Raw genomic sequence first — 24,855 nt, 5'->3', positions numbered from 1 at the left:
TTGTTATATCTTAATTTTTAAATAACAAAAAAATAGTTAGACATTTATATTAATAGAAGAATTAGGTCCAAAATAACCAAACAAACCAAAATATTTACAAAATATGATAAAATTTTATAATATACAATATATCACTTGTACCATTAAAGTCCATCTGTATTTGTTATTGATAGATTCTAAAATTTTGTTATTTGCAAATAATTTTTTTAGTAAAATGTTTATATTAATAACAAAAATTTTCTTCTGGATACCAACAAAATGTTAAGGGCATTTAAATCATTTATTGAAAATAAATTTAAAATCATTTTTCAAAAGATAATTATTTTAAATGATGGTCAAAAATATTTTCAATCGTCTACCATAATGTTTTTACTATTTCCATAATAGTTTGATTGTATATTAAAAGCTAACTTATCTTTAGAAGGCACGATATTATGTTTGTTCATTCTACATCCCAAGAACGATGAATATACTCGCAAATTATCCTTCCAAAAAAGATGGTTGTCACATTTTCAAGTTCCATTCCAACTTTCCAAGTCGGCATGAGGACCTTCTTGATCTTCTTCTCAAATAAGGTTCTCAATCCCCACCTTTTTTTTTTTTCTTTCCTCTTTTGACCTGCCGACTTGAATCATCCTTGGATCCCCCCCAGTTCTTTTTAATCATCAGGACCCATTAACACTGTTTGGAATGAATTTAAGATCAAAATTAGATTCCCTTGATTACCCATAACGAAATAGAAATATATCTTTTGTGATCTTGCATTGCACACCATGTGTTTGATGTAAGTCCTACTACTTTTTTCACCTTCAATGCCATGCTTACAACCTTTATTTTTTTATGCTGAGTGTGTCAGAGACACAGAGGAGGAGAAAGCAGCGGTTATATTAGGTAGTTCAACTGAGATTTTTGTACTGAAAAATATATTATCAAATGCCATTTCTGATAAAAACTATGCAACCGTGTTATGCCTTTTAGCATGTGCTGTGTGTTAGTTTTACCAATTGGGCTCTGCATAAACCTTTCTTTCCTTCTTTCTTTTTCATTGCTGGTATGAAAAGTCAGCTGGCATCAGAAAGCCAAAATTCCAGCTCAAAAAGTTTCAAAATCATAGCCTCACCATTTCAAATTGAGGGAAAGTAGGAAGCTTTAGGCTATGATTCAAAAGTTGTCTTGGGATCTATTTTCAAGAGCTAACTTTTTCGCGCTATTATTATTTTTGGGTGGGGGTAGGAGTTGGTTAAGAAATCCATTTATTTATTTTTTCTTTTCTAAATGGTGTCGTCAGAATCCGTGTTGGTTAATGTTCTGACTAAGCAACGTATGAGATTGCTAAATATACCCTTTCTTGTATGTCTCTTTTTGTTGGGTTGATTCTCTTTCTCTCCCTCAATGGATTGAGGATATTTGTAGGATAGATGTTTTCCCTCTCTTGTTTGAGGTTTAATGCAACTTCTTTCTTAGAAGAAAAAAACAAAAAACGTCATCTGTTGGTTCTCTTCTCTCATTTTTTCTCTCAGGGTATTAAAAAATAGGTAAATAAAAAATGATGTAGAGAGTAAACTCCAAATGAATGAAAATATGACTGAATTGGTCTCCATCAATCTTTGGCTTTGAAGAACAGACACGGATACAAGTACAAGATGTGGATACGATCTAATACGACGATAAGTCAATCTAAAAAAAACAAAGATACTGATACGTTTGAAAATACGGTTTTTATTTCCTCTAAAAATCTAGGATTATAACAAAGGTACAAAGATAAAAAAAGAACTTCTTCGTTATATTATTGAAGATATTCAAGAGGGTCATATTTTACAAGACTTTATGGGGAATCAAATGTAACAATGATAATCAGATGATTTTAAGATTTGGTGTCTTTTATTTATTTTTTTCCTTTTAGTTTAGGATGAGAGAATAGACATTTTAAATAGGTTGTTTAGTTTTGAGTTGGGAAATATTACATGAGTTGCTTTTTTTTTTTTTTTTTATAGATAAGGGTTAGAATAAGAAGCCGAGTCGTGTTTCAGATACGTTGACATAAAAACAAATATCCCAAATCAAGTATTGATACGTATCTGAGAAGTATTTGAAAGTATCGATATCTGATAGATATGGATTCTTTGTCTCACATGAACTATCTGTGTTTCACAGCTCTTTGGATGGAAGGGAAGAATGGAGTAGATCTCTAATGAAAATAAGTATTCAATGACTTGAAAGAATTGAACTAAAACTCATATAAAGTGAAAATCTCACTTACAGTTCCGTTGAATTGTAGCGAGAGTTACTTATCTGTCAACTTCTCTACTATCGCCCCCAAAAACCAAATTCTGCCCTACGTAAAACCAAATTCTGCCCACGTAAAGTTACCAGAGTAGACAGACATCACATTTTCCATTTTACTATGGTCGAACTCCATAGCACTGAAAAGTTGAGAGTTTGTTTGTTGGGGAGATAATTTTAAAATCACATGAGGAAACTATTTCAATAACTAAAGTCCAGTAAGAAAGAATATTTCTCTCCATTATACTTATTTACATTCAGCACCACTGCAACGTACCAGGACGATATCAGCTTAGAATAAGACTTGTTTTTCAAGAAATTAGCCTTTCTTCCGAAGCTTTCTAAGGAGATAGAAGATATTTCAAAAGTCATTCTGTTTTGCCTTTTTCTAAAGTAACTAAACCTAAGATCTCTTTTTCTTTTCCCCTATTTTCTTAATTTTTTTATTCTTTCTGATGCATCTTGGATGACTCAGACAACAGAAAGTAAGATTCACCTACAATTTTCGATCTCTTTAAATATAATGGGAGAACCAATGAATGATACACTAGTCATTAAGCAAACAGATCTTCCTTGCTTATTGCTAGTAAAGGACATTCTAGGCGAGTGGCTGCAGAGGTCAAGCCACTCAAAGCAACAGAACTTGAATAGCTGAATTCTTTTTTTCATCAATCGAATATGGAAACTTTATTGCAGAGACATGTTATTGGTTTTCCAATTGGATCAACAGCATTACAAGTTGAGCAATCAGTTCAGAGACTCTTACCTGATCTTGCTGGCCAATACAACATTCCCTCTTCAGACACCAAATATCCAACATTAAAACAATGTAAGTACTCACGCCCAAACCTATGCTTTAATAAATGAATGAATGAACACGAAATGAGTTTTTGGATTGAGAATAGTTCCATTTTGCAGGTGGTAAAGATTCAATGCTTAGCAGGGTGAACAAGCTTGGTAAAAGAGCAGACAGCTTTGCACATGGAGTCCGAGAGCATGGTGAGTTCGTTGTTCTACATTATATGTTCATTATTAAGATTTTCAAATGCTCTGATACGGGTTCTCAAGAGAACAAAAAATTGGGATGACAAAACGATGTACTTTGATTTACTTATATGTTACAATCCAAAGTGAGAGTTGTAATGGAAGTTTGATAGAAACATTTTGGTTTTGATATAAATGCAGTGAGATTAGGATCCAAGATCTCAGAAACTGTAAAGGGAAAGTTGAGCTTAGGAGCTAGAATTCTTCAAGTAGGTGGCTTGAGAAAAATCTTCAAACAATTGTTTAATGTTGGAGATGGTGAAAAATTATTGAAGGCTGTCCATTGCTATTTGTCAACCACAGCTGGACCCATTGCAGGGCTGCTCTTCATATCCACAGATAAGATCGCCTTCTGCAGTGACAGATCGATCAAAGTCTCTTCCCCCTCAGGAGAGCTAATTCGATTCCATTACAAGGTAAAAGCTCACCCAAGACATAGTTGCTTTCTTGTTCTTTTCATTATCGTTGTCAGTCATCTTCTTCCTCTCTCGCTTTCTCAAAACTCAAAAGAAATGGTTGTCTGCAGGTAGTGATTCCAGTAGGAAAAATAGAGAGAATCAATCAGAGTGAGAATGTGAAAAAGCCTTCACAGAAGTACATGGAAATAGTTACAGTGGATAATTTCGACTTCTGGTTTATGGGATTCTTAAATTATCACAAAACTCTTCAATATCTTCAAGAAGTGATCTCTCAAGAATGCAAGAAGTGCTAGATGGCTTGGAAGCTATTGAAACAGAAATGTTCTTTGTTTCCCTCCTCTTTCTTTATCATTTGAAATGGGAGGAAAAATTCACATTACAATTTACTCAATTGTACAAATTCTCTTGTGAATGCAAGTTGTTATATTTTTCAGTTCTTCATTCTCGTTCTTCAAAAGTCTACATCCAAATCTATTGGAGAAGCATATCATCACATCATGACAAGTAAATATCGTCAAGAATCAGTAGTAAAATCAATATTTAGATTGATTGTTTTACTTGGTGAAATATATCTAGAAAAAGGCTCAACTTTATGTTCAGTATTTTTACATTTGCTAGATTAAAAAGAAAAAAAGAAAAAAAAAGAAGTTGCAACGTAAACAATGTAAAGAAATTTGCAGAGGTAGCAAAATTTAAGTGTAGTTCTCAAAGTCTATTAGTGATAAATTTTGATAAAGTCTATAACGATTAAATTTTGTCATATTTGTAATTATTTATTTTTAATTATTAGTTCTAAAAGTATATTTATTGCAATTATCCTAATAGATAATATCATCTTGTCAATTTAAACAAGATTTTTTTAAAAATTTGTTAGAATTTTGGATAAAAACTGAGACGGTGTAATATTTGGTGGTGTTGAGATCCCAATTTTTGTTTTAACTTTTATAGGTCACATGGTTCTAAGTCTTAGTTTACCTCCGATATTTGAACAAATTTTAACTTCAAAGGTAGCTCGAAATGGTTACGAAGGATCGAAGGTAATATTGCAATTTCTCGAAGAATAAGAGTGTTTTTAAAGTAAATTACGATGAAACTCAAGTTTTTTGTTTTTTTTTTTTTTTGGCAATTTAGCTGAATTTAATGATAGTAACCTTTTGTATCATTTGGTTGACATAATTACCTAAAACCCTACTTCATAATTCTCTTTGACTCTAATACAAATACAACATATATATGTCTACATTCCAAGAAATTAAGGAGATATTTGGTAGCAATTTGAAAGCAAAAATTTGAAAACAAAGAAAGAAATTAATGAAATAGTAATATTTCATGTCTTTGAATATGTGTTTGGAATGAAGATTTAGAATTTCTAATTTAAACAATTTGTAAAATCTATTTGATAAATGTATTTATAATTTCAAAAATTATACAGTTGTTAAGCTACTAAACATGGGTGACAATAAACCATTTATTAATATAATTATGAACATTCAAATACATTACATAACATACTATAATTTTGAACATTTTTATCTTTTGTTTATTATTACAATTTTGCATCTAAAATTTAAAATTCAAAATATGGGGAGAATAAAAACATAAAACGTTTTTGGTTTCAAATATATAACCCAATGTTGCGTGAACACAGTTGTTAAATATACTGAATATATATATGTCATTTTAACTTATGTTACTGGGAAAACCATTTAATTCAAACATCTTTGCTTTTATTATTTTATACAAAGTTAGAATTTTATAGTATAAAACTTCCTTGTTCTTCATCTTCTTCTAACTAACCCCTCTTCTCTTAGGATGATGTATATTGTAAAAATTGCAAGCTTTCCCAAACTTCTCCTTTCTTTCAACCCTTTTCTCCCCAAGTAATTGGGTTGCTGAATATATATATATATATATATATATATATATATATATATATATATATATATATATATAATTTTTTTAATTGTAATATGAAAGTATTAAATATTATTTTTTAAGTTTAACAATTTGTAGGTCGAATATGTTACCTCTTACTTGAGTGTGTATATTTTAAATTCAGTTCACCTATATTCAAATTGACGAATAATGTCAAATTATTCAATTTCGAAAAAAGAATATAATAACTGAATCTTTTTTAATTCTCTAATAATAAATATTTTGATGTACACGTTATGAAAAAAATAAAGATGATAAAAGTTATAAAATGCATGAGGAAGTGATTATCTAATTGTAGACAGCTAGAATTTCATCTTTTCTTTTCTTTTTTTTTTTTTTTTGTTGGGTGAAGTTGGTAGAAAACTAAAAAGGAAAATGGGTAAAGCTAAAAAATAATAATGAAATAAAGGAGGTGAGCTGCCCAACACAACCTCCCAAGTGGGAAAAGAGAAACCAATATGTCATATCATTCTCATAAAGCTTTGTCTTTAATAATTTCTTTAATATCTAAATTGTTATTATTTTCTTTTTATACAAAAAAAAAAAAAAAAAAAAAAAGAGTTTCATTTTTCAAGTTGTAGTGTACTTTGGAGAGAGTAAAGGGAGACACACACTTTTCTTTTTGTAGTTTTACCAAATTTGAGAAATCAAAGGAAAAACACTCTTAGTTAATTAAGATGTCCAAGTTTAAATAGTGCTTTCTCCAATTTTCCAACCTTCAATCTTTTCGTAAGAAATCTAATTCATATGTCAATCTTAATTACAAAATACATACACTTAGCTATTGTTGTATTGTTTGTTTATCGTGGATTAATAACAGAAAGAACAACTACGGAAGTTCATGAAAGCATAGAGAATACATCTAACTTTGGTAACCTAGTTCAATGACACAACATCTACATCATCTAGGGAACCTTAGACCCATGATAAGAGATTATATTACTTGTGTAGTAATTGACGAATTACAATGTTATGAATTAAGGTACAACACTCTAAACATAGATCAACGTGTTGTACATGAATTGACTCAACTATCATAGCTTCAATTCTAAAAAACAATTGCCACAATATTAATAGGAACACTCCCCCTCAATTAAAAGGTCACTTGCAATCTTTTCATCAAGTATTCTTGATTTTCGTGTAGTATCATAACTCATAAGTCAAGAAGGGACATACCGAAACATCTCACCAATCAAAATATATCACCAACCACGCCTTTTCAAGAAAGGCTTTTTTTTTTTCTCAACAAATCATAACAAACATCACCCAGTAACACGAAGTAATTATGGAACTGAGAAATCCAATACAAACCACCTAAGAATAATGGAATATCACAATAAGCATCCAAACAATCTTAACGACCAAATCTCAACCGAATCAAATTAATTAAAACAAATAATAGAAGTGCAACCACATAACTAACAGTAATGATTTAAAAAGAACTGATCCAAATTTTATTACTTAAATATTTTGTTAATAAGTACTCAATTCCTTATGTTTATGTTTTTTTTTTTTTTGCCATAATTAATACAGCTCATTTTGTATCTTATTAAATCAATAAATTATTACTCTTCAATTTATAGTTGTTTGCATGAGCTTTTTGGGGAAATGTATTTTGTGGAGTTTAATTTATGTTGATGTGTTATGTTTAATGTTGATTTTATGTGATGTGGTTTAATTTTTAAAATTCGAGTCTCTAATTCTCTATCGGTTGAATTTGAGGAAGCAAAACATGTCATGTTCTTGAAGTTGAAGTGTTCGAAGAATGTTTGTATCTCTAAAGAACTTAGTTTTAGGTATGCTCAGCATTATTTATAGAACTCTCATGTGGGCTTCGGACTGGTTAGTCCATGAACCTAGTCCTTGAGACCAACTATAATGATTTTGGGACTTATTTAGTATTTTGACTAAATTAAGTCTATTTTTCTGCACTACCCAAATCTTGATATTTAATTCGACAAAAAATAATTTATTTAATCAAAGGTTAATATAAAAAAACACATGCATCACCAGGATTCGCTTTCAATTTCAATTTTATTAGTCGTAAATTTAATTATTTACAAGGTAACAACTCAACTCTTTATACTAAGCTGAGATCATTACTACTTAAAGAAAAATAAATCATTCAATAAATCAATATGGAAAATAAAATAAATGTTCATAATCAAAATCTGAAGTACTCATTAAAAGTCATAAATAAACCAAAGTAAGTAGAAATAAATCTCAAAATCAAACTAAATACATAAAGGCGGAAGCAAAATGTTATAATGAAAATGCATAAATACTTAAATCAAACTAAATACATAAAGGCGGAAGCAAAATGTTTCCCTATGGCACGTCATGGTCACTTTTTGTCATTTGCCAGCTTTCCTCTGCCCTTACCTTTAACCGTGCCTGAAAAATTAAACATTAAAGAGTGAATATAAAAATATACTCAGTAAGGGACCTACTAGTAGCGTCCTATAAAGAGCCTAACCATGCCTGCTTAGGTGTATGTTAACTTCCTATTAGAGTCCTATAAAGTGGTACCCCTAAACTGGCACATTTCCAAACATGCGCAATCTGTGATCCCGTAGGAACATCTCTGGTCTTTGGTGAACCCAAAGAACACCTAGGACAAAACTGGTCCTCGGTGAACACAAGGAACACTTAGGACAAAACCGGTCTTTAGTGAACTCGAAAGAAACACTAAGACAACCGGACTATGAGTGACCCCGTCGAGTCACTCGTAAACATATAATCTCATACTGGACTGGTGATCCCGTCGGACTACACAGTCATAAAAAGGTGGTGATCTCGAGGGACACCCATGTGAGTACGACTCTAATAGATAAAGGTAACAGTACACCCTATCCATAACATGTAACATAATGTAACATCATAAGCATGACATGAATATTAATCATAGCATTCTTAATCATGAGATTAATATTTTATGCATAAACATTATCATCATCGAATATCATCATCAACATAACTCAATTATAACTATCAGTCATCATAAACATAAACTCTGTTATGGATATTAGTCATCATAAACATAAACTCATTATGCATCTTAGCTATATTAATGCATAATGAAAAATTGCATGTAAGCTCTTACTTCAATTTGAAGGTCTAGTAGAAGAATCTCTTACCTAGAGATTAACTTAACTAAGTTCTATAGCAATAGCCAAGCTTTCCCAAACAATGAAGTCCTAAATGGTAAGGATAAAAAAAATACTAAATTCAATAACTTAATTAACAATTGATTAAGGATAAAAAAAATCTAGTTGATTCAACTTACCCAAAGTTGAGATCGGATCCAATTCAACCTTAATTTAAGAAAAAGTCCACAGCACCAACTCCCAATTGAAATCTAACCAAAATAATTCAAAATTAAATTATTTAGGGTCCAAAATTAATCTCTGTTGGGTATTAACCAAAACCTAATCAAACTTACTAAAATAGGTGAGAAAAATGACCAAAATTTAGACTGGCTGCTCAGAAACGGCTTGGCTAAGGGAGAACCGACTAGGCGACTCGGCTGCAGAAGATAAGGCGGCTCGCGTACAGCTTGGACGCTGAGTACGGCTCAAACAAACTTAGCTCGACTAAGGCGTGCGTGGGGTTTGCATGTGGCTCAGCGTCGACTTGGAAGGAATGGTGTTTGTGTTCAGCTCGGCTGGTGCAAACAAAACCTGAACGACGACCGACGACTGACGATGGAGGAGACGCGACGACGACGACAGACCGCGATGGAGACTCGACGGCGACAACGTTGTGGTGGTTGTCGAACGGAGGAGATGGAGGCGGAGGCGTACTTAAGTAGTTAGGGTTTGTGAGGAAGAAGATGGTGAGTTAGGATTTCCAACGAAGAAGATGATGAATACTAACCTCACGTATCACAAGTTGCTATTTAAAGAAATATTATTATTATTATATTTTTTTACTTTTACTTTTTACTTCTTTTCTCGATCTTTTCTAACTAAACCAAGTAAATCTTCTCTTTCTTCGTTAAAACCCATCAAATTCCTTTTTTTTTTTTAACTCCAATATCCTCTCTCCAATCACATCATTTTATCTTTCCAAAATAAATAAATATTCTTACATAATTGTATTTTTTTTAACTGTTTAATTCAATTAATTATATAATCATATATATAATTAATCATAATTCTCTCAAATACAAATTCCCCCGACCGCAATTCACTTGAAACAACCAATTCCAATCATAAATTCCAAATTTCAAATATTAATTAGATATTTAGATATTTTCCCAAAATATCTAAATAAATTCTAATTTCTATAAAATCAATAATTTCAACAATTAATTCAGTAAACACCCAAAATAATTTTAACATTAGTCAAAATTAAACTTAAGATAATTAAGATTTAAAATTACTTAAATTTGGGGCGTTACATACAATTTTGTCATTACGTGGTAATTTGTAATTTGTAATTGGTCCAAAATTTCTTATTCAACCATGGTATTAGAGCATACCGACACTATAACACTATATCATATGTGGAGGTAAACATCTCTCTTTGTTTTGTGTAGTAAAACCAAACACACACATTAACACACACATCTAATTGTACTAACATAAAACCTTGTCACACACCTAACTATATAACCCTATTAAAACAAATCAAGTCCCAAAATACATTGGTAGTTTTATTCTTCTCCTATCTTTTCGTTATAGTATATATATATCATAAAAACTATTGTAACGAGTTGGTATCAATGACTTTTGTTTACATACTTGAAAGATAGACGAATATGCTAGTGGAAGTAATTTGGATCTAAAACAACCTAAATGAAGATACAACCTTTGTAGCTTGGACTTTTAGCAAGTCTCTTGATAAATCTCGTCACAAACGGTTCGTGGACCTTCACAAGTGTTTTTTTTTACTCTTCTTCAACCTTACAATAGGATGTTGAGATCGAGTGAATATAATGAATTTGATGGAGTATAGGAATCGAGTGAGTTTGGGTATTATGAGTTTTTGAATAAATTTTTCAAAATTATGGACATGTGAGAGTTTCAAATCTCATGAAAACATACACTCTTTATAGATCAATTAATGGAATCACTATTGCATAAGAAATTGACACTCAATGTGATTGATTTTGGGTGGGATTTAAGGATGAAGGCTACACCTCCTTAAACCAAAATGGCCTAATCACATTTTAACTGTTGGATAATTCAACTAATTATGAAATAACCCATTAACTTAAAGTCAACTACTTGACTTTTGACTTCCAAAAGTCAAAATTTTAAATTATCATTTTATGTCTTAATTAATTCAAATAGCTAATTAAATATAAAGATTAATTAAACTATTTAATTAATTAATTTAAATATATAATTTAGTATCAAATATTAAATTAAGATTTATTAACTAATCCTGATCAACCTGTATTTAAATTCATATCTCGTATTCTCTCTTTTATGTCAATTTGTTTAGATTTATCGAATATGTTTTGTGCTTAACTCCTTAAACTAAATCAAACAATTCAAATATTCATCACACAGTTCTAAGGTTTATTTCGACATGAGCTAGCAAAGAGATTTAATAGACTTACAGATCATGAACTCCAATAATTTCGACTTTGATCGATTAAACTCTTTAATCTAGTTAACCAACATTAGTTAATTAACTACCGAGAATACTCTACTAAAGCTCAATGTAGTTGCACTCTTCTCACTATAAATATATTTATGTCCACTTGATATAACTATAATTATTATATCGATTATTCACAGATTGTTTGTATTTACGACAGGGTCAAAATTACCATTTTACCTACCAATTACTCCTTGTTCTTTAAGTCCCACGCCGATTCTCTAATGAACAATTGGTTTATGATCTAACCACGAAATCGAATCCCTCTAGAGTCAATGAAAGAGTGAGCCTCTTGTATAAGACCTAGTGTCAGCATTTGAAGGAACAACCTCTCTCTACTAATCTAATTATTAGTGGGTATAAGAGTGAATTTAGTCTGGCTTGAATGAGGGGCTTAATTGAGCCAATGAACTCGAGCTTCTCTCACTTATGTAGATCTTAGGATAATCCCAAATAAAGGAGTTCATAGTTAGATCAAAAATTAAAATCGAGTTACCTTAAGTCATCAAATTTGAAATAATTAGTTTTAAATAGTAAACAACATTATAAAGTAAAAGTAACTATTTTGTAGTTCGGTCTTATGCAAACTCATTGCATAAGATGCTTACATTTTCATAGCTTAACATAAATGATTTAGGATCACATCGATTGTATTAAATACAAAGTGGGTCGTATCACTAATGATACTCATAGTAAGGTACCCAACCTTTTCCCTATGCCATATACGTTTTGAGTATTTACTTGAACTTGATCCATTTTTATGCCAACAAATAAAGTTCTAGTATTCATACTATAGCTATAGGATCTTTATTGAATAATAGAACATGTTGATCTTTATTAAATTCAAGGCTACAAGGAGCAAACCACTTATTCAACAACATCTTTATTGAATAATAGAACATATTTATCATTTCTCAAGCACGAGTTTTAAGATATAAAATCCAACAATACTAACAATAAGGTTTTTAAAAAAACTTAAGGACATTTTGAAACTTTAAAAAATTTACAGGTATTTTTAAAACAAAGTACTAATAGTTTTCATTCCAAATTAACAGTCGTAAGTGTATTTTTGAACTATTTTTAAAAGCTTATATCTAACCTAAAGTTTGAAGTGACAAACATTTCTTATAATTTAGCCCCACCAAAAAAAAAAAAACTTTGAAGTTTGTAAAAATAATTTAGAAGTATATTAGCTTTTGATTTTATGTATAAATGTCGGAAGTTTGAATTTTATGTCTAATATCAAAAAAAAAAAAAAAACATTCACATCTATTGGACAAATAATTGTAAGTTAAATATCTTAATAATAACCACAAACTTTAATCTCATATTTAAAAGATTTGTTACTCTTTAAATATATATTAAAAGAGGTTTGTTCAACACAAAATTCAAATTATATCTAATAAGCATCGATAAAATATCGTCTTCCGGTATTTATTATTATATTTTATAATTATTTTGATTCATTTAATTGAGTTGATACCATTCTTTTAATAAATTTTCAAAAATATTATAAATTTTTACGATCAAAACCAATTTTGAAATAACTATTTGATTTGTAATTTTTAAATATTAAATTTATAAATACTATTTCCATCCGATTGTTATTCACTTTTTACTGATCTTTGCAACAACTAGATCAAAGTTTTGAAAATTGAAAAATATAATTTTAATATTTTTCTTTTTGTTTTTAGAAATTGACTAAAAATTTCACTCGTGTGAAAATTGTAATTATTATCACATGTTACTACATGGACAAGATAAATTTCAAAGACTAAAACCAAAATTGTTACCCCATGAAACTTTAAATATTTAGTTAACATTTACTCATTTTCTTAAGTAGTTTACAACTTTTTAAAATAGAAGAGTTAGAATTCTAAATTCCAAAGAAAAAAATTTTAAAATTGACTCGTATAGGTTTTAAATTTTAATTTGTCTTTTTAAGACGCATTATTCTTTTAGTTTTGAAAAAAATTTGAACTTCTAAGTTTTAAGACAATGGCATAATTGAATCTTAATCAATTGAGTTATGTTTGCATCGACACTTTTTTGTGGTACTACAAAGTTGGTAAACATTTATATTTGTTAATTTTGTTGCATACATAATAATAATAATAATAATAATAATAATAATAATAAATAAATAAAGTTAACATGTATGCATGTAATGGGAAAATAGAAATGTTTTGGGCATGATGAAAGCATATACATATTAGGTTTTATGTTGATATTGTATTTTGAGCAAGTGGAATGGGAATGGGAATGGGAAGATTTAACAAAATGAGGACATACATACAACTTGCCTTTCTTTTTCTTTGTATTGGTAGTAAAGGGGAAAGAGTTGCATCACAAAGTTCTTATGCCACCTCAATACATATATTTCAATCACAAGGTTAGGAGAAAAATAGAAAAGTAACACTACACTCACACACACACCCATATGTATATGTGTATTATATTATATCATTCTCATAATAAAAATGTTTATCTATCTTTCTCTACTGGACCCCTTTGCAAAAGTTGCTTCCATATTAGTTTCTTAAGAGATTTTTGCTAAATTAATTATAGTTGTTGATTGCATCTATACTTGTAAAATATTTTCTAATTTTGTCTTTCTAACTTTAACTTTATTAGTATTTAGATGTATCTAAGTTTCTTTTTTTTTTTTTTTTATTATTATTAATGTTATCATACTACTTTTTGTGCCAACACTTAAAACTCATTTAAACAAAAATAACAAATCGTACTCAAATAACTTCTAATTAGAAAAAGCACCTTTTAACTTTTGTTTTAAAACTACTTCTACCCTTTCAAAAGTTGCAATATTATCTTTTTGAATGAAAATTGAGCCTTGAAATAAGAATGGACTCATTTGGATCTCAATTTGTATTAAAGAATATGAATATGTCGTCCTGTTGTAGGCTTCAATTTTGTTCTACTATCTAACAAATTTTCATTCCAAGGATAACTTTGAAATGGGAATAAATTTATTTTTTATGAAACAAAGGGACCAAGTTACAATGTAATTTTGTAACTTAACCCTTTCAAATTAGTCAATGCCAAAATATAACTTTTCTGTAGAGTTATGTAATGAAAAAATCCAAAACCTTGAATGAAGTTAAAAAGAGTAATATTGAAACACATATGTACCCTTGCTTCCATTATTTTCCAATAATCCTAAATCAATGTATTGTAAAATTTTAGCATAAATATCAACTTATACCTTTAAACTTTAGACTTTAGAGTTGTATTAACTAAAACACTAAACTAATAATTGTATTGGTTTAAACTTTAAATTTTTTTTCTTTTAAGTATATCAAATTCACACCATTCTCTAGGCTTTGTTCGACAATATTACACAAACTCAATGATTTGAGTCTACTGAACTTCTAAAAGTAGATTAATAAATCTATAAAAGTTTAGAAAATTAATTGATACAATTTGTAAATTTCACCTGATTTGTTTTTCAAATAGAACCTAATAGAAAAGGTAAAAGGATATATTTACTATAAAAAAAATTGAGAATTTAAATTAATTCAAATATAATATATAATCCCTAAATGTTAGGTGAGTAAATCAATACATTTTCAAATTTTTATTGAAAAGAATGTATAATGCTTTGTGACTTTGTCCTAAATAACTAACTTATAAAAAATGAAAATTAGACTTAAATAAACATTAAAAATTTAATCTAAAACATGTAAACACATTTCCTTAAAGAAGAGGGTAAAGTAATTAAGGGATAGTTTATAAATGCACACATATGCTTTCATGACAAGAAAGAAAAAAAAAAAAAAAGAAACTGTCATCTTAAGGGTTCTGCAAAAAGGGAATTCCACTATGCATTTTTTCCTCTCTATTTTGTTAGTAAAGTTACAAAACCCCAACATCATCCTCTCTTCTTTTATGATCCTCTTTTTCTCAAAAACTCCCTTTTTCTGAGATCCGTTCTTTTAATAATCTTGGTGGACGGCCATGGCTGACTCAGCTCAGAGCTTTAAGTTTCAAATTCACATATATATATGGAGAGTTGGAAGCACATTGATCATCCACCCTCACTCTCCTAATTTTCTCTGTTTATACATAGAAGTAGAAGCAAAAAACAATGGAAGTTAGGATGGCACGAGAAGTCGCCAGGATCCCAGTTGGCTCCACGACATTACGGCCAGTTGAGAAGTCGTTGAAGAGACTGTTGCCTGCTCCAGTTGGTTGCCAATCTCCTGATGTCGAACCCCGGGCGACAAAACAATGTAAAACTTCTACTTTTCTTTTACTTTGCTTCTTTAGATGTCTATCTGACATTTGCAGTGAGGGAAGATGGTGACTGAATAGAGAGAATTTTATAAATGTTTGCAGGTAGAGAGGATACAGTTGTTAGCAGGAGGAGCATGGTTGGGAGTTTTGCACAAGGAGTTAGAGAACATGGTAATTTAAATTAGACATTAGTCTCTGCAGAAAACTTATTGAGTATATACTTGAAAACATCTCTAGAAAATGATACAATTATGTTAGTGATAGAGAAGTTTATTGTCATTAACAATAATCGTTCAGAGCATTAGAGCGTTAGATCATCTTTTATTCAAGAAAAGTTATCAAATGATCTATGCAAATATCGAGTTTGAGTGAGTATCATGATAGGCAACTCTTACTTGTTAATGAGGCAGATGAAACTTATAGAGACAATTTAAGATTCTTTAATATCAAATCAAATCCAAAGATTATTCAACATATCATTAAACAACTCAATATTGATTGCTCTTAAATCAAATTATTGAGACCATGAACTTATGTTTGCATTGTTTGATTGGTTAAGTTGCAGTGAGATTAGGACAAAAGATCAGAGAAACAGTGAAGGGAAAGTTGAATTTGGGAGCAAAGATTCTTCAAGTTGGTGGGTTGAGGAAAGTTTACAAGCAGTTATTTAGTGTAAGAGAAGGAGAGAAACTATTGAAGGCTTGTCAATGCCATTTGTCAACCACAACAGGACCTCTTGCAGGTCTTCTCTTCATATCAACACACAAACTTGCCTTTTGCAGTGACAAGTCCCTCAAACTCTCTTCCCCAACTGGAGAGCTCCTAAGATTTCATTACAAGGTAACAACCTATCACTCACTCGTATATCTCTCAAACCTCTCGTCTTAGATTAAAAAAGGTAACGACTCTAAACTGTTTATGATATGTTGACACAGGTGGTGATTCCTGTGGGGAGGATAGAGAGAGTGAACCAGAGTAAGAATGTGATGAAGCCTTCACAGAAGTACTTGGAAATAGTAACAGTGGATAATTTTGATTTCTGGTTTATGGGGTTCCAAAATTTCCAAAAAAGTTTTAGATCTCTACAACAAGCTATCTCTCAGGAGTGGAAGATGAATTGCTAGTTATGTTTGGAACTTGGAAGAAACATGTTTGGTAGAAGTGTTTTAGTTTCTTTTCTATTTCTTTGTTATCCTTCTGCTTCAATAATATTTACTTATTGGAGCTAAGGAAATCTAGATTGATACAATAGGCTCAATTTGTACAAATTTCAATTAGAATCAATGTAAGTTGATATATATTACATATATGTCTGGTGTTAGCTTCAAAATTTATAGTCACTCATGCCATGAGATTAAATCAATCAATTAGTGGTAGAATGAATCCACATGACTGATGTATTGATATGCAAAGAGTGATCTCAATCAGTTCAAATCTCCTACTCTCATCATTGACAAACATATACTTTAATAAGACAAATAGAAGTATGCACCTCGAAGAACTTTTGTTCATATTATCAAGTAGTTAAATTACAAGTTCAATCATAATGTTACTTAATATAGATATTGTAATTTAAAAGGTTCGTTAATAATCAATGAGCTTCCAAGGCTTCTATATGATTTCCATATTTCAAAGTTTGCATCTAACAAGTCAGAGTTGGGATAGCTTGATGATCATTAGTATGTACTCATTTCTTGAGGTCAAAGTTTTCACATTGTTAACTCTATTAGTACAACAAGATAATTGTAGTACTTAAAATTACGTGAAAGTAGATTTTATCTTGTTGACGTAGTGGCTTGTTCAAGTTACATGCGCACACACTCTCGCTCACTAGCACAAGCCAAAAATGATAAAAAACCCCACGCATAGAAAAAGAACTGTGATCTATATTATTAAGAACCAATGAATTTGGCTTTTGTTTGCCCTCACTTTTTTACGAGAACAAACAATGTCGTATAAAAAGAAGAAAAGAATCAGGTACAATGGCGAGCAACTAACTCATAATATTGAGCTAACAGGACTCTCTGCAACAAGCAGTAAGCACGCAATCGGCCAGAAACTGACTAAGCTGAGTAGTATAAAGTTTTGGGTCATTCCTAAAATGATCTACATGAGGGGTGGACACAAAATTGCAAGCTCTAACCTCACGTCCTGCTCTTCGTTGCTCCTCTATAAACGATTCCACAGAACCTGCTGGGATAACTCGATCCGCTGAGCTGTAGATATACAGTTGCGGGCAGCTTGGTTGTGATGACGATAGCGTATCCAACACATCAGATAGCCTCCTGGTAAGATAATAGAACAATTTTCGTCTTTTAAATCCCATGTACAGGTTTTATGAAGTACATTTGCACAAAAAGTGTAGTAACAAATCTAATGTAATTGAACAAAGGCATATTTGTAAATGGATACGAAACTATCATCAATTATGCATTGTCTACTTGTTAACGCCATCCTATATAATTTTATAGTTCAATATTTGCTTCGCTTTTATGCACTATCTACTTGTTAATGACCATCCTATGTAACTTTAGAGTTCAATATTTGCTTCATTTTACTTGCATTGCTCAATCTTGTTATATATTGGTTATAATGATTGTATGAAAAGGGTAACTACCTGTTCACAGTAGGGAGGTTCAAAACAACGCCGAAGATCTTTTCCAACAGTAATAGAAGGGCTGCTTCAGTAACGGCAGGTTTAGGTTCTATATTTTCTTTATCGCTGATTGATACTTCCATCCCTGTGTTGTCCCAGGTTGTCAATCCTTTTGTTGCCACACTATTCTTCTTCAAGAACGCTGCAGAGAAGCCTGAAGCCCAGACCTAGAGAAGAAATGACAAGATTTAACAAAGACTTTCCCACATAATTGTTCAAATAAGATACATAGAAACACGGATTGCCAACAAAAAAAAAAAAAAAAAAAAAAGAAGCTGTGCAAGCACACAAAAATAGATAATACTCTAAATTCATAGTGAAAACCATAGTTGAACAGACAAAATTTCACCCTTATCCAAAACTTGATCTACAGAGGATATGCCCGAGAAAAAAAGATGAAAAACAAAAACACTCTCAAGTCTTTAACTATTTGAAATCATGATAAAATTGGTGATGATCTTATTTTTCTTTCAATCAAGCATAGTTCACAGTACATGTTTATTTATTGTGTCAAATAAATACAGCAAGCTACCGATATTTTGAATAGCAAGAAAGGGAACTGATGAAAACATGGTGCAATGGTGACTAATATCTTTCACTATTGACGACTGTCTCGTTTACAAAGAACAAAAATTCCATTTCAAGGCTGCCATTACCTGAGGGTCGGGAGCCGCAACAGGGGCAGAATCCACAATGCAGCCCTTAATCCTTCCCATTATAGAAGAATCGTGATTCTGAAACTTCTCGAGAATAGCTCCATACCTGCATCAAGATAAATCCAAGGAAACAATCACGTAAAGCCATTTTTTAATGAATAGAATCTCCATACCACTATTTAAAAAAATAGGAAAAATGAACAAACGTTCATTCTGTGTGCATATTAAATGAAGAGGGAAAAGAACATACGTCAACCATCCGGTATTGCTAAAAGTGTGGAACACCAGGTTCTTCCCGTGCTCCTCCTCCAACCAATCAGCTAGATGGTTCACAAGCAAGTCAATGTGTTGTTCAACTTTTCCACCAACCTGATACGTAAGTATCTCAGCCATTGGAAAAGTAAAGGTAATGGCATGAAAACCCCTTGAAGTATACCATTCAGCGTATCTCTTTAAATGTTTTTGCTTTGCTCCCAACCATCCTAATAAAACCACCACCGTCCTAGATTTTGCCACCGAACAAGCAGAACTACCCGTAATATCTAAAGAAGTTGGCTCTGGTAAATGCCACCTGTACATAACCTCAGAAGGGGGGGAAGAAAGTTTAGGTGAAGGTGCAACCTGCTTTGATCCCTTGGTCAATGCAGCTGACTGATATAAATTAGAAAGAACGGAGGAAGAAACCAAAGACGTGGGGAAGTTTCCAACATAGTTGCAACTTGAAGTTGGAATTGGAAAACTAAATTTCGGGATAGGTGCATGAATTTTAGTGACAAATGATAAGTTTGCAAGCTTTGAAACAGATGTATGGGAAACAAATGACGTATTTGATTCCTTCAAGAAATCTAAAGTTGAATCTGAGGAGGACGAGGAGGAGGAGGAAGAATCCTCTGTTGGTTTCTGAGATGGTAACTTGTCTGAAAAGTCAGAGGAAAAAGAAGCTATAGCCACCGCAGTTAAAGCAACAAATGGTCGTTGAAGGATTCCAGACAAGGAACCCATATCTAAAACACAGATCAGAATGTCTCATACCAATACCGGATTACACTGAAACAACATGAGCCAAGAATCAGCAGTCCCAGAAAGCGAGATCTTTCTACGAGAGATCACCTGCTAAATCAAGAAAGAGAGAAACTAAACGTTAATGGCGAAATAAAAAGGGAAGTCCCATTATCAAAGTTTGAGTTGGGGTCTTAATACGCACGAGAAAAAGGATCTTGGAATGGATCTTTGAAGTTGTTCAATTCAAGATAATCAGGCTGTCACCTACTTTGACAGCCAGAATCATTTATTCTCAAACCAAACCGTCCAAGAAGTTTACTTGAAAGGTTGGTTTTGGTCAAGCCCTCTTCCCGTTCCCACTCACACACGTTCCTGAAAAAGAAATAAAAGGAAAAAAAACACGTCTCCAACAAATTAGAACATTAATCTCACATGGCCAAACGAGTAATAAACGATTAAATAACATTATATTTTTAAACACAGAACTGGGAACAACCCCAAAAAGTGAAAAAGAAAAAAGAATTAGTTGAAGCCACGTGTTGTGAGCTCAATCCAAAGAACTTGGTGAGGATAGCGACACAATTCCATAAAAAACAAGGAGCCCCCACTTCAGAAGGAAGATGAGACCCTCGATAACGACTTCTCATTTATTCATTGCCAGCCATAATAATAGTTGTTCAGAAAGAGAAAAAAAACATATAAACCCTATAAATTTCGATCCAAGTAAACGAATTTATTTGATAAACAGAACATAACCTCAAACCCAAAAGATAAATTTATTCGAAAGTTTGGAATAACAGGAATTTAAGACGAACGTTCTACACCCGGAGTCATAATCCCCGGCTGACTTCCTCATAAACAAAACAACAACCCCGTTGAATATTCAAACTTCGTAAAAAGATAAATATGTGAAACACGTCTCGATATTCGAAACAATTCAAAAGAAAACCAGCCTTCATACACCACCAAAGAAATCAATTCAATCTCATCACATTCGAAAATATGATACTACAGAGTCCAATCGGAGACAGATGGAGTTCTAAAATCGGTAATCCTACAAACTACAAGGCAATAATTCATCGCATTGCAACAGAACCAACAAAACTCCTATGAAAAAAGAAATCAACAATGAGGAAATCCAGTAAAGGGAAACATCAAAAAAACAATAAGAGAGGAAAAAAAAAGTAAATTGTTCATGAAATCAAACAAAATAGAGAAAATCAGGCGGAAAGAAGAAAGAACAAAACATGAAAAGGAATTAAAATGGAGGTGGAAAGGAAGGAAACATACCGATGAATGAGAGAGGGAGAGAAGGAAGGAAGGCGAAATCGTTGGGAAAGCAAAAGGGAGTGTCGAAAATGGATTCTTGTTATTGTGAAACTGGTGAAGAAGAAGAAGAAGGGGAAGAGGAATCGAAGAAGGAATGAATGGCGGAGAAGATGAAGGAACGAACACAAAATGGAACGAACACAAAATGGAACGAAAATTCCGTAATATTTATACTAATTCTTAGCGTTAAGTTTTATAAATATATATATATATTATATATATTTATATATTTAAATATGGTGGGTCCCAGAATTCAGATTCCCAATTCCCATTCCGATTCCAATTTTGTTTGAGATTTTGAGTGGAGGATTCAAATTTAGTTCCTTTAGATTACAATTTTAAATTTAGTTTCTACCCTAAACCCACTTTTCGAATTTGTAGTTTTAAATTGAACAAATTAACAACTAACTTACCTTTGTGACAGACAATTAATTATTATATTTCTAACTTCTTATACTTATATTATTTTAGTTTTACTTATAATAAAATTAATTTTCATAAATCCTAAAATATTAATATTTATAGTATGTATAGTAAAATAATAAAATTCGATATTTTTTTTAAATATTTCTGGTTTTTCATTCCTTTTCATCTTTTTCCTCTTTTCCATCATTTAGATTTGGTTGCGTATAAATATTACTAGACGAACCAATTCTAAATTTTACATGTACAAATAATAAAAAAAAAAAAAAAAATTGCTTTTAAGATTTGGATAGTCTAAGTCGATTCTTTCTTGCTACAAAATCTATACCAAATATATTAGGTGAGAATTTTTGGTATTTTCTGATTTCCAATTGTTCTATACAATATTTGTTTACTATATTTTTTAAAATATTATTTAAAATAATATATAATTAAATAAATAGTAAACATTTATAAATAATAAAAAAAAAATGATGAATGTAAAATAGTAAAAATTGTAATAATAGTTGAATGAGAGAATGATATTTTTCAAGTTCACAAAAGTATTTATATTGAACATCATAGAGTAAACTCAATACGACTTGAAAAAACTAACCACGCTCGTCCACAAGTTAAACTAAACCATAAACGATAGCTATTAAAATTTTAAAAGACAATTACAATTGTTGAATAATTAAATTGTGGTTTTAAAAATTATTGAAAATATTAATTTGTAAGAGACGATTGAGTAGAGTGAATCAATACCTTTGAAAGGAAAAGAAAAGGAATTTGTTATATTAAAATAGGTCAATGTCACATATTCTTTTACACAAAAAGTAAGGTTATGAAAATTTTAAATGTATTATCATATATTACTAAATTTGAAATTAGCTATTATTTATCTTTAATAACTGAATTTCAACCATGCTAATTTTAAAATGTTCGTGAGAGATCTGGGGGCCGTTTGGAGTGAAAAGTGACTTGTAATAATTTGGGACGTTTGAGGTGTAGACTATTATAGTTTATTTTTGTGGTGCAGACTATTATAGTCTGTTGTGTTTGTGGTGAAAACTATTATAATTTACATTTTTTACTACTTCTTTTTTTATCTATATATATTGTATATAAAATACACATTTTTCTTCGATTGATTCTATTAAATCATGTTAATTACGATAGTTAATTTAATAGATTTAGCTTCAAACTTAGTTTTTCACTGCTCTTTTTTACCGTGCATATATATGGTACATGAAATACACATTTTTCTTGTTAATAGAATATTCATTTTTTCAATTACATTTTTTGTAACTAATTGATTATATGTCATAAAAATAAAGGTTTTTTTAAAAAATATAACAAAGCATCAAAATATTTATACAATTTCGAAAACGAAAAAAACTTAGTCTAGTGTGGAAAATAGCTGTCAACCATGCATTGGATTTGATAGTTTAGATTTGGCTATAATTTATTTTTTCAATTATATATCGTTTTGATTTGGTTACATTCAAATTTACTTACAAATGATAATTTACATTTGGAATCTAATTTTTTTTCAAAATTTGGTACTTTTGGTTTTTTTTTTTTACATAGATTTGTTTACATGATCCTTTATTTTTTTTATAGATTTGACTAAACGATTTTTTTAATACACGATCGTTTAGATTTATCATGATTTATTTTTTTTGTTTACATTTGATTACCGATTCTTTTCAAGATTATTTAAGATTTTTTTACCTAATCTTAGAAAAAGGAAAAGAAGAAAGACAAATAAGAAAAAGAAGAAACAACTTAAAAAGAGGAAAACAAAGAAAGATGGAAAGAAATAACGGTGAAAAAAAGATTAAAGGAAGAAAGACAAAAAAAAACAGAGACAAAAACAAAGATGGAATGACAAACCTATAATATTTAAAAAATTGGTAACATTAGACAACCATAAATATTTTAATATCCCTAAAAATAATTTTAGGAGAAATTTTAATTACTAATTCTTCATTTTCATTATTTAATTACTAGTGTTTTTCATTTCTTTGTATTTTTTTTTCGAAAATGATTTTTTAAAGAAAGTTATAAGTTTGTTAATTTTGTACAAAAAATTAAAAAATAAATAAGTTTTTGCCTCATTTTAACCACTAGATATTGTCATTCTATTCTAAATGCATTTGACATAATATTCATTGATTCTTTATTCTTCCTAAATATGATACAAATTTGTTTTTTATGATAGAAATTTATTCTTTTTTTCGCTTTTATCATAATATTATTCTTTTTTATGACGTATATTTTTTCTTTTTTAAATTTATGATACAAATTTGATTATTCAAAATTTGTTGTATGCTAAATCTTTTCATAAAATAGATTGTTGATAAAAAGGTAGAATTGTAAATTTTTTTGAAAATTATTCCTTTGATTTATTTAGAAATAAAAGCTAAAAAAACAAATTTTGATTCAATGAAAATTCAAGTATAGTTTCATTTTACCATTACGCACCTAATTACCAATATTTATTTTTATTATAGGAAATTTTTCCTAAATATAACAAACTACTCAAATATTTACTTATAAATTTACCCATTTTTTAAATATTTCATATTTGTTCTTCCATCATTTTCTCCTCGATTTTTTATGGTCTCCTTTCTCTGTACTCATGCATTTCTTCGGTTTTTTTAGATTTGAGTAACCAAAACTATTTCAAATCTAAACGATGTTGTAGCCAAATCTAAACAATCTTATACCAAAATTTGAATTTTTTTAGAGGATCGTGTAGCCAAATGTAAACGATGATTGTGTAGACAAATATAAACGATCGTGTACCCAATTAATTAAACGTACCAAATCGCGTTACCAAATATATTACGTGCATTGTTGAAGAGGCATTTTTGGTATTTTAGACGATGAGCCTCTGGACTTTTTTCATTTTCGAAATTGTTCTATACAATGTAAATAGTTTGCCGCTTTTTATATTTTTTAAAAGACTCCTTTATTATATTTATTTATTTATGTAGCAAATATTGTCAAAATTTGTTGATTGTCTGGTTTTTTTTTCCTTATCGGAAACTTAAAATAAATTAGTAGAACTGTGAATTACTATTTTTCCTAAATTTGACACAATGCGATTTTTCGTATTATGTTTAAACATTAACTGTTTAACACATTTTTTCTAAATTTTTGCAAAGGAAAATTTTCTTCAGATATTTTTCCTAAGTAATTTTTACTACGTTATTTTTGTAAATATATTTTTCGTAATTTTTTTTCCTAACAATTCATA

The 24,855-nt window shown here is 30.2% G+C and overlaps 3 protein-coding genes across 6 annotated transcripts; 2 read left to right on the top strand and 1 right to left on the bottom strand.

The window, feature by feature from the left end:
- The first annotated feature begins 407 nt into the window (after window positions 1–407).
- LOC103502808 (putative GEM-like protein 8) lies at window positions 408–4,187 on the top strand. Of its 2 annotated transcripts, XM_017048215.2 has the most exons (6): window positions 423–575; window positions 2,980–3,112; window positions 3,202–3,282; window positions 3,469–3,536; window positions 3,631–3,743; window positions 3,854–3,881. In XM_017048215.2, exons 1-5 carry the CDS (start codon window positions 498–500, stop codon window positions 3,724–3,726), a joined length of 456 nt encoding a protein of 151 aa, XP_016903704.1. In that variant the 5' UTR covers window positions 423–497; the 3' UTR covers window positions 3,727–3,743; window positions 3,854–3,881. The 2 variants fall into 2 exon arrangements, with proteins under 2 accessions (XP_008465126.2, XP_016903704.1); XM_008466904.3 differs by having other exon boundaries at window positions 408–575; window positions 3,469–3,743; window positions 3,854–4,187.
- An 11,022-nt stretch (window positions 4,188–15,209) lies between these two features.
- LOC103502800 (GEM-like protein 4) lies at window positions 15,210–16,852 on the top strand. Of its 2 annotated transcripts, none has more exons than XM_008466898.3 (4): window positions 15,210–15,541; window positions 15,648–15,716; window positions 16,111–16,385; window positions 16,481–16,852. In XM_008466898.3, exons 1-4 carry the CDS (start codon window positions 15,397–15,399, stop codon window positions 16,667–16,669), a joined length of 678 nt encoding a protein of 225 aa, XP_008465120.1. In that variant the 5' UTR covers window positions 15,210–15,396; the 3' UTR covers window positions 16,670–16,852. The 2 variants fall into 2 exon arrangements, with proteins under 2 accessions (XP_008465120.1, XP_008465112.1); XM_008466890.3 differs by having other exon boundaries at window positions 16,105–16,385.
- A 559-nt stretch (window positions 16,853–17,411) lies between these two features.
- Window positions 17,412–21,351, bottom strand: LOC103502788 (uncharacterized). Of its 2 annotated transcripts, none has more exons than XM_008466883.3 (6): window positions 21,150–21,351; window positions 20,062–20,231; window positions 19,108–19,970; window positions 18,858–18,963; window positions 18,163–18,368; window positions 17,412–17,830 (listed from the first exon to the last, which is right to left on the bottom strand). In XM_008466883.3, exons 3-6 carry the CDS (start codon window positions 19,857–19,859, stop codon window positions 17,557–17,559), a joined length of 1,338 nt encoding a protein of 445 aa, XP_008465105.1. In that variant the 5' UTR covers window positions 19,860–19,970; window positions 20,062–20,231; window positions 21,150–21,351; the 3' UTR covers window positions 17,412–17,556. The 2 variants fall into 2 exon arrangements, with proteins under 2 accessions (XP_008465105.1, XP_008465096.1); XM_008466874.3 differs by having other exon boundaries at window positions 19,108–19,967; window positions 21,150–21,321.
- Between the last annotated feature and the right edge of the window lie 3,504 nt (window positions 21,352–24,855).

The sequence above is a fragment of the Cucumis melo genome, chromosome 9 (genome assembly GCF_025177605.1).
Source record: "Cucumis melo cultivar AY chromosome 9, USDA_Cmelo_AY_1.0, whole genome shotgun sequence".
NCBI classification, from domain to species: domain Eukaryota; kingdom Viridiplantae; phylum Streptophyta; class Magnoliopsida; order Cucurbitales; family Cucurbitaceae; genus Cucumis; species Cucumis melo.
The sequence above is the reverse complement of the archived record's forward strand: the minus strand, read 5'-3'. Positions and strand labels throughout refer to the sequence as shown.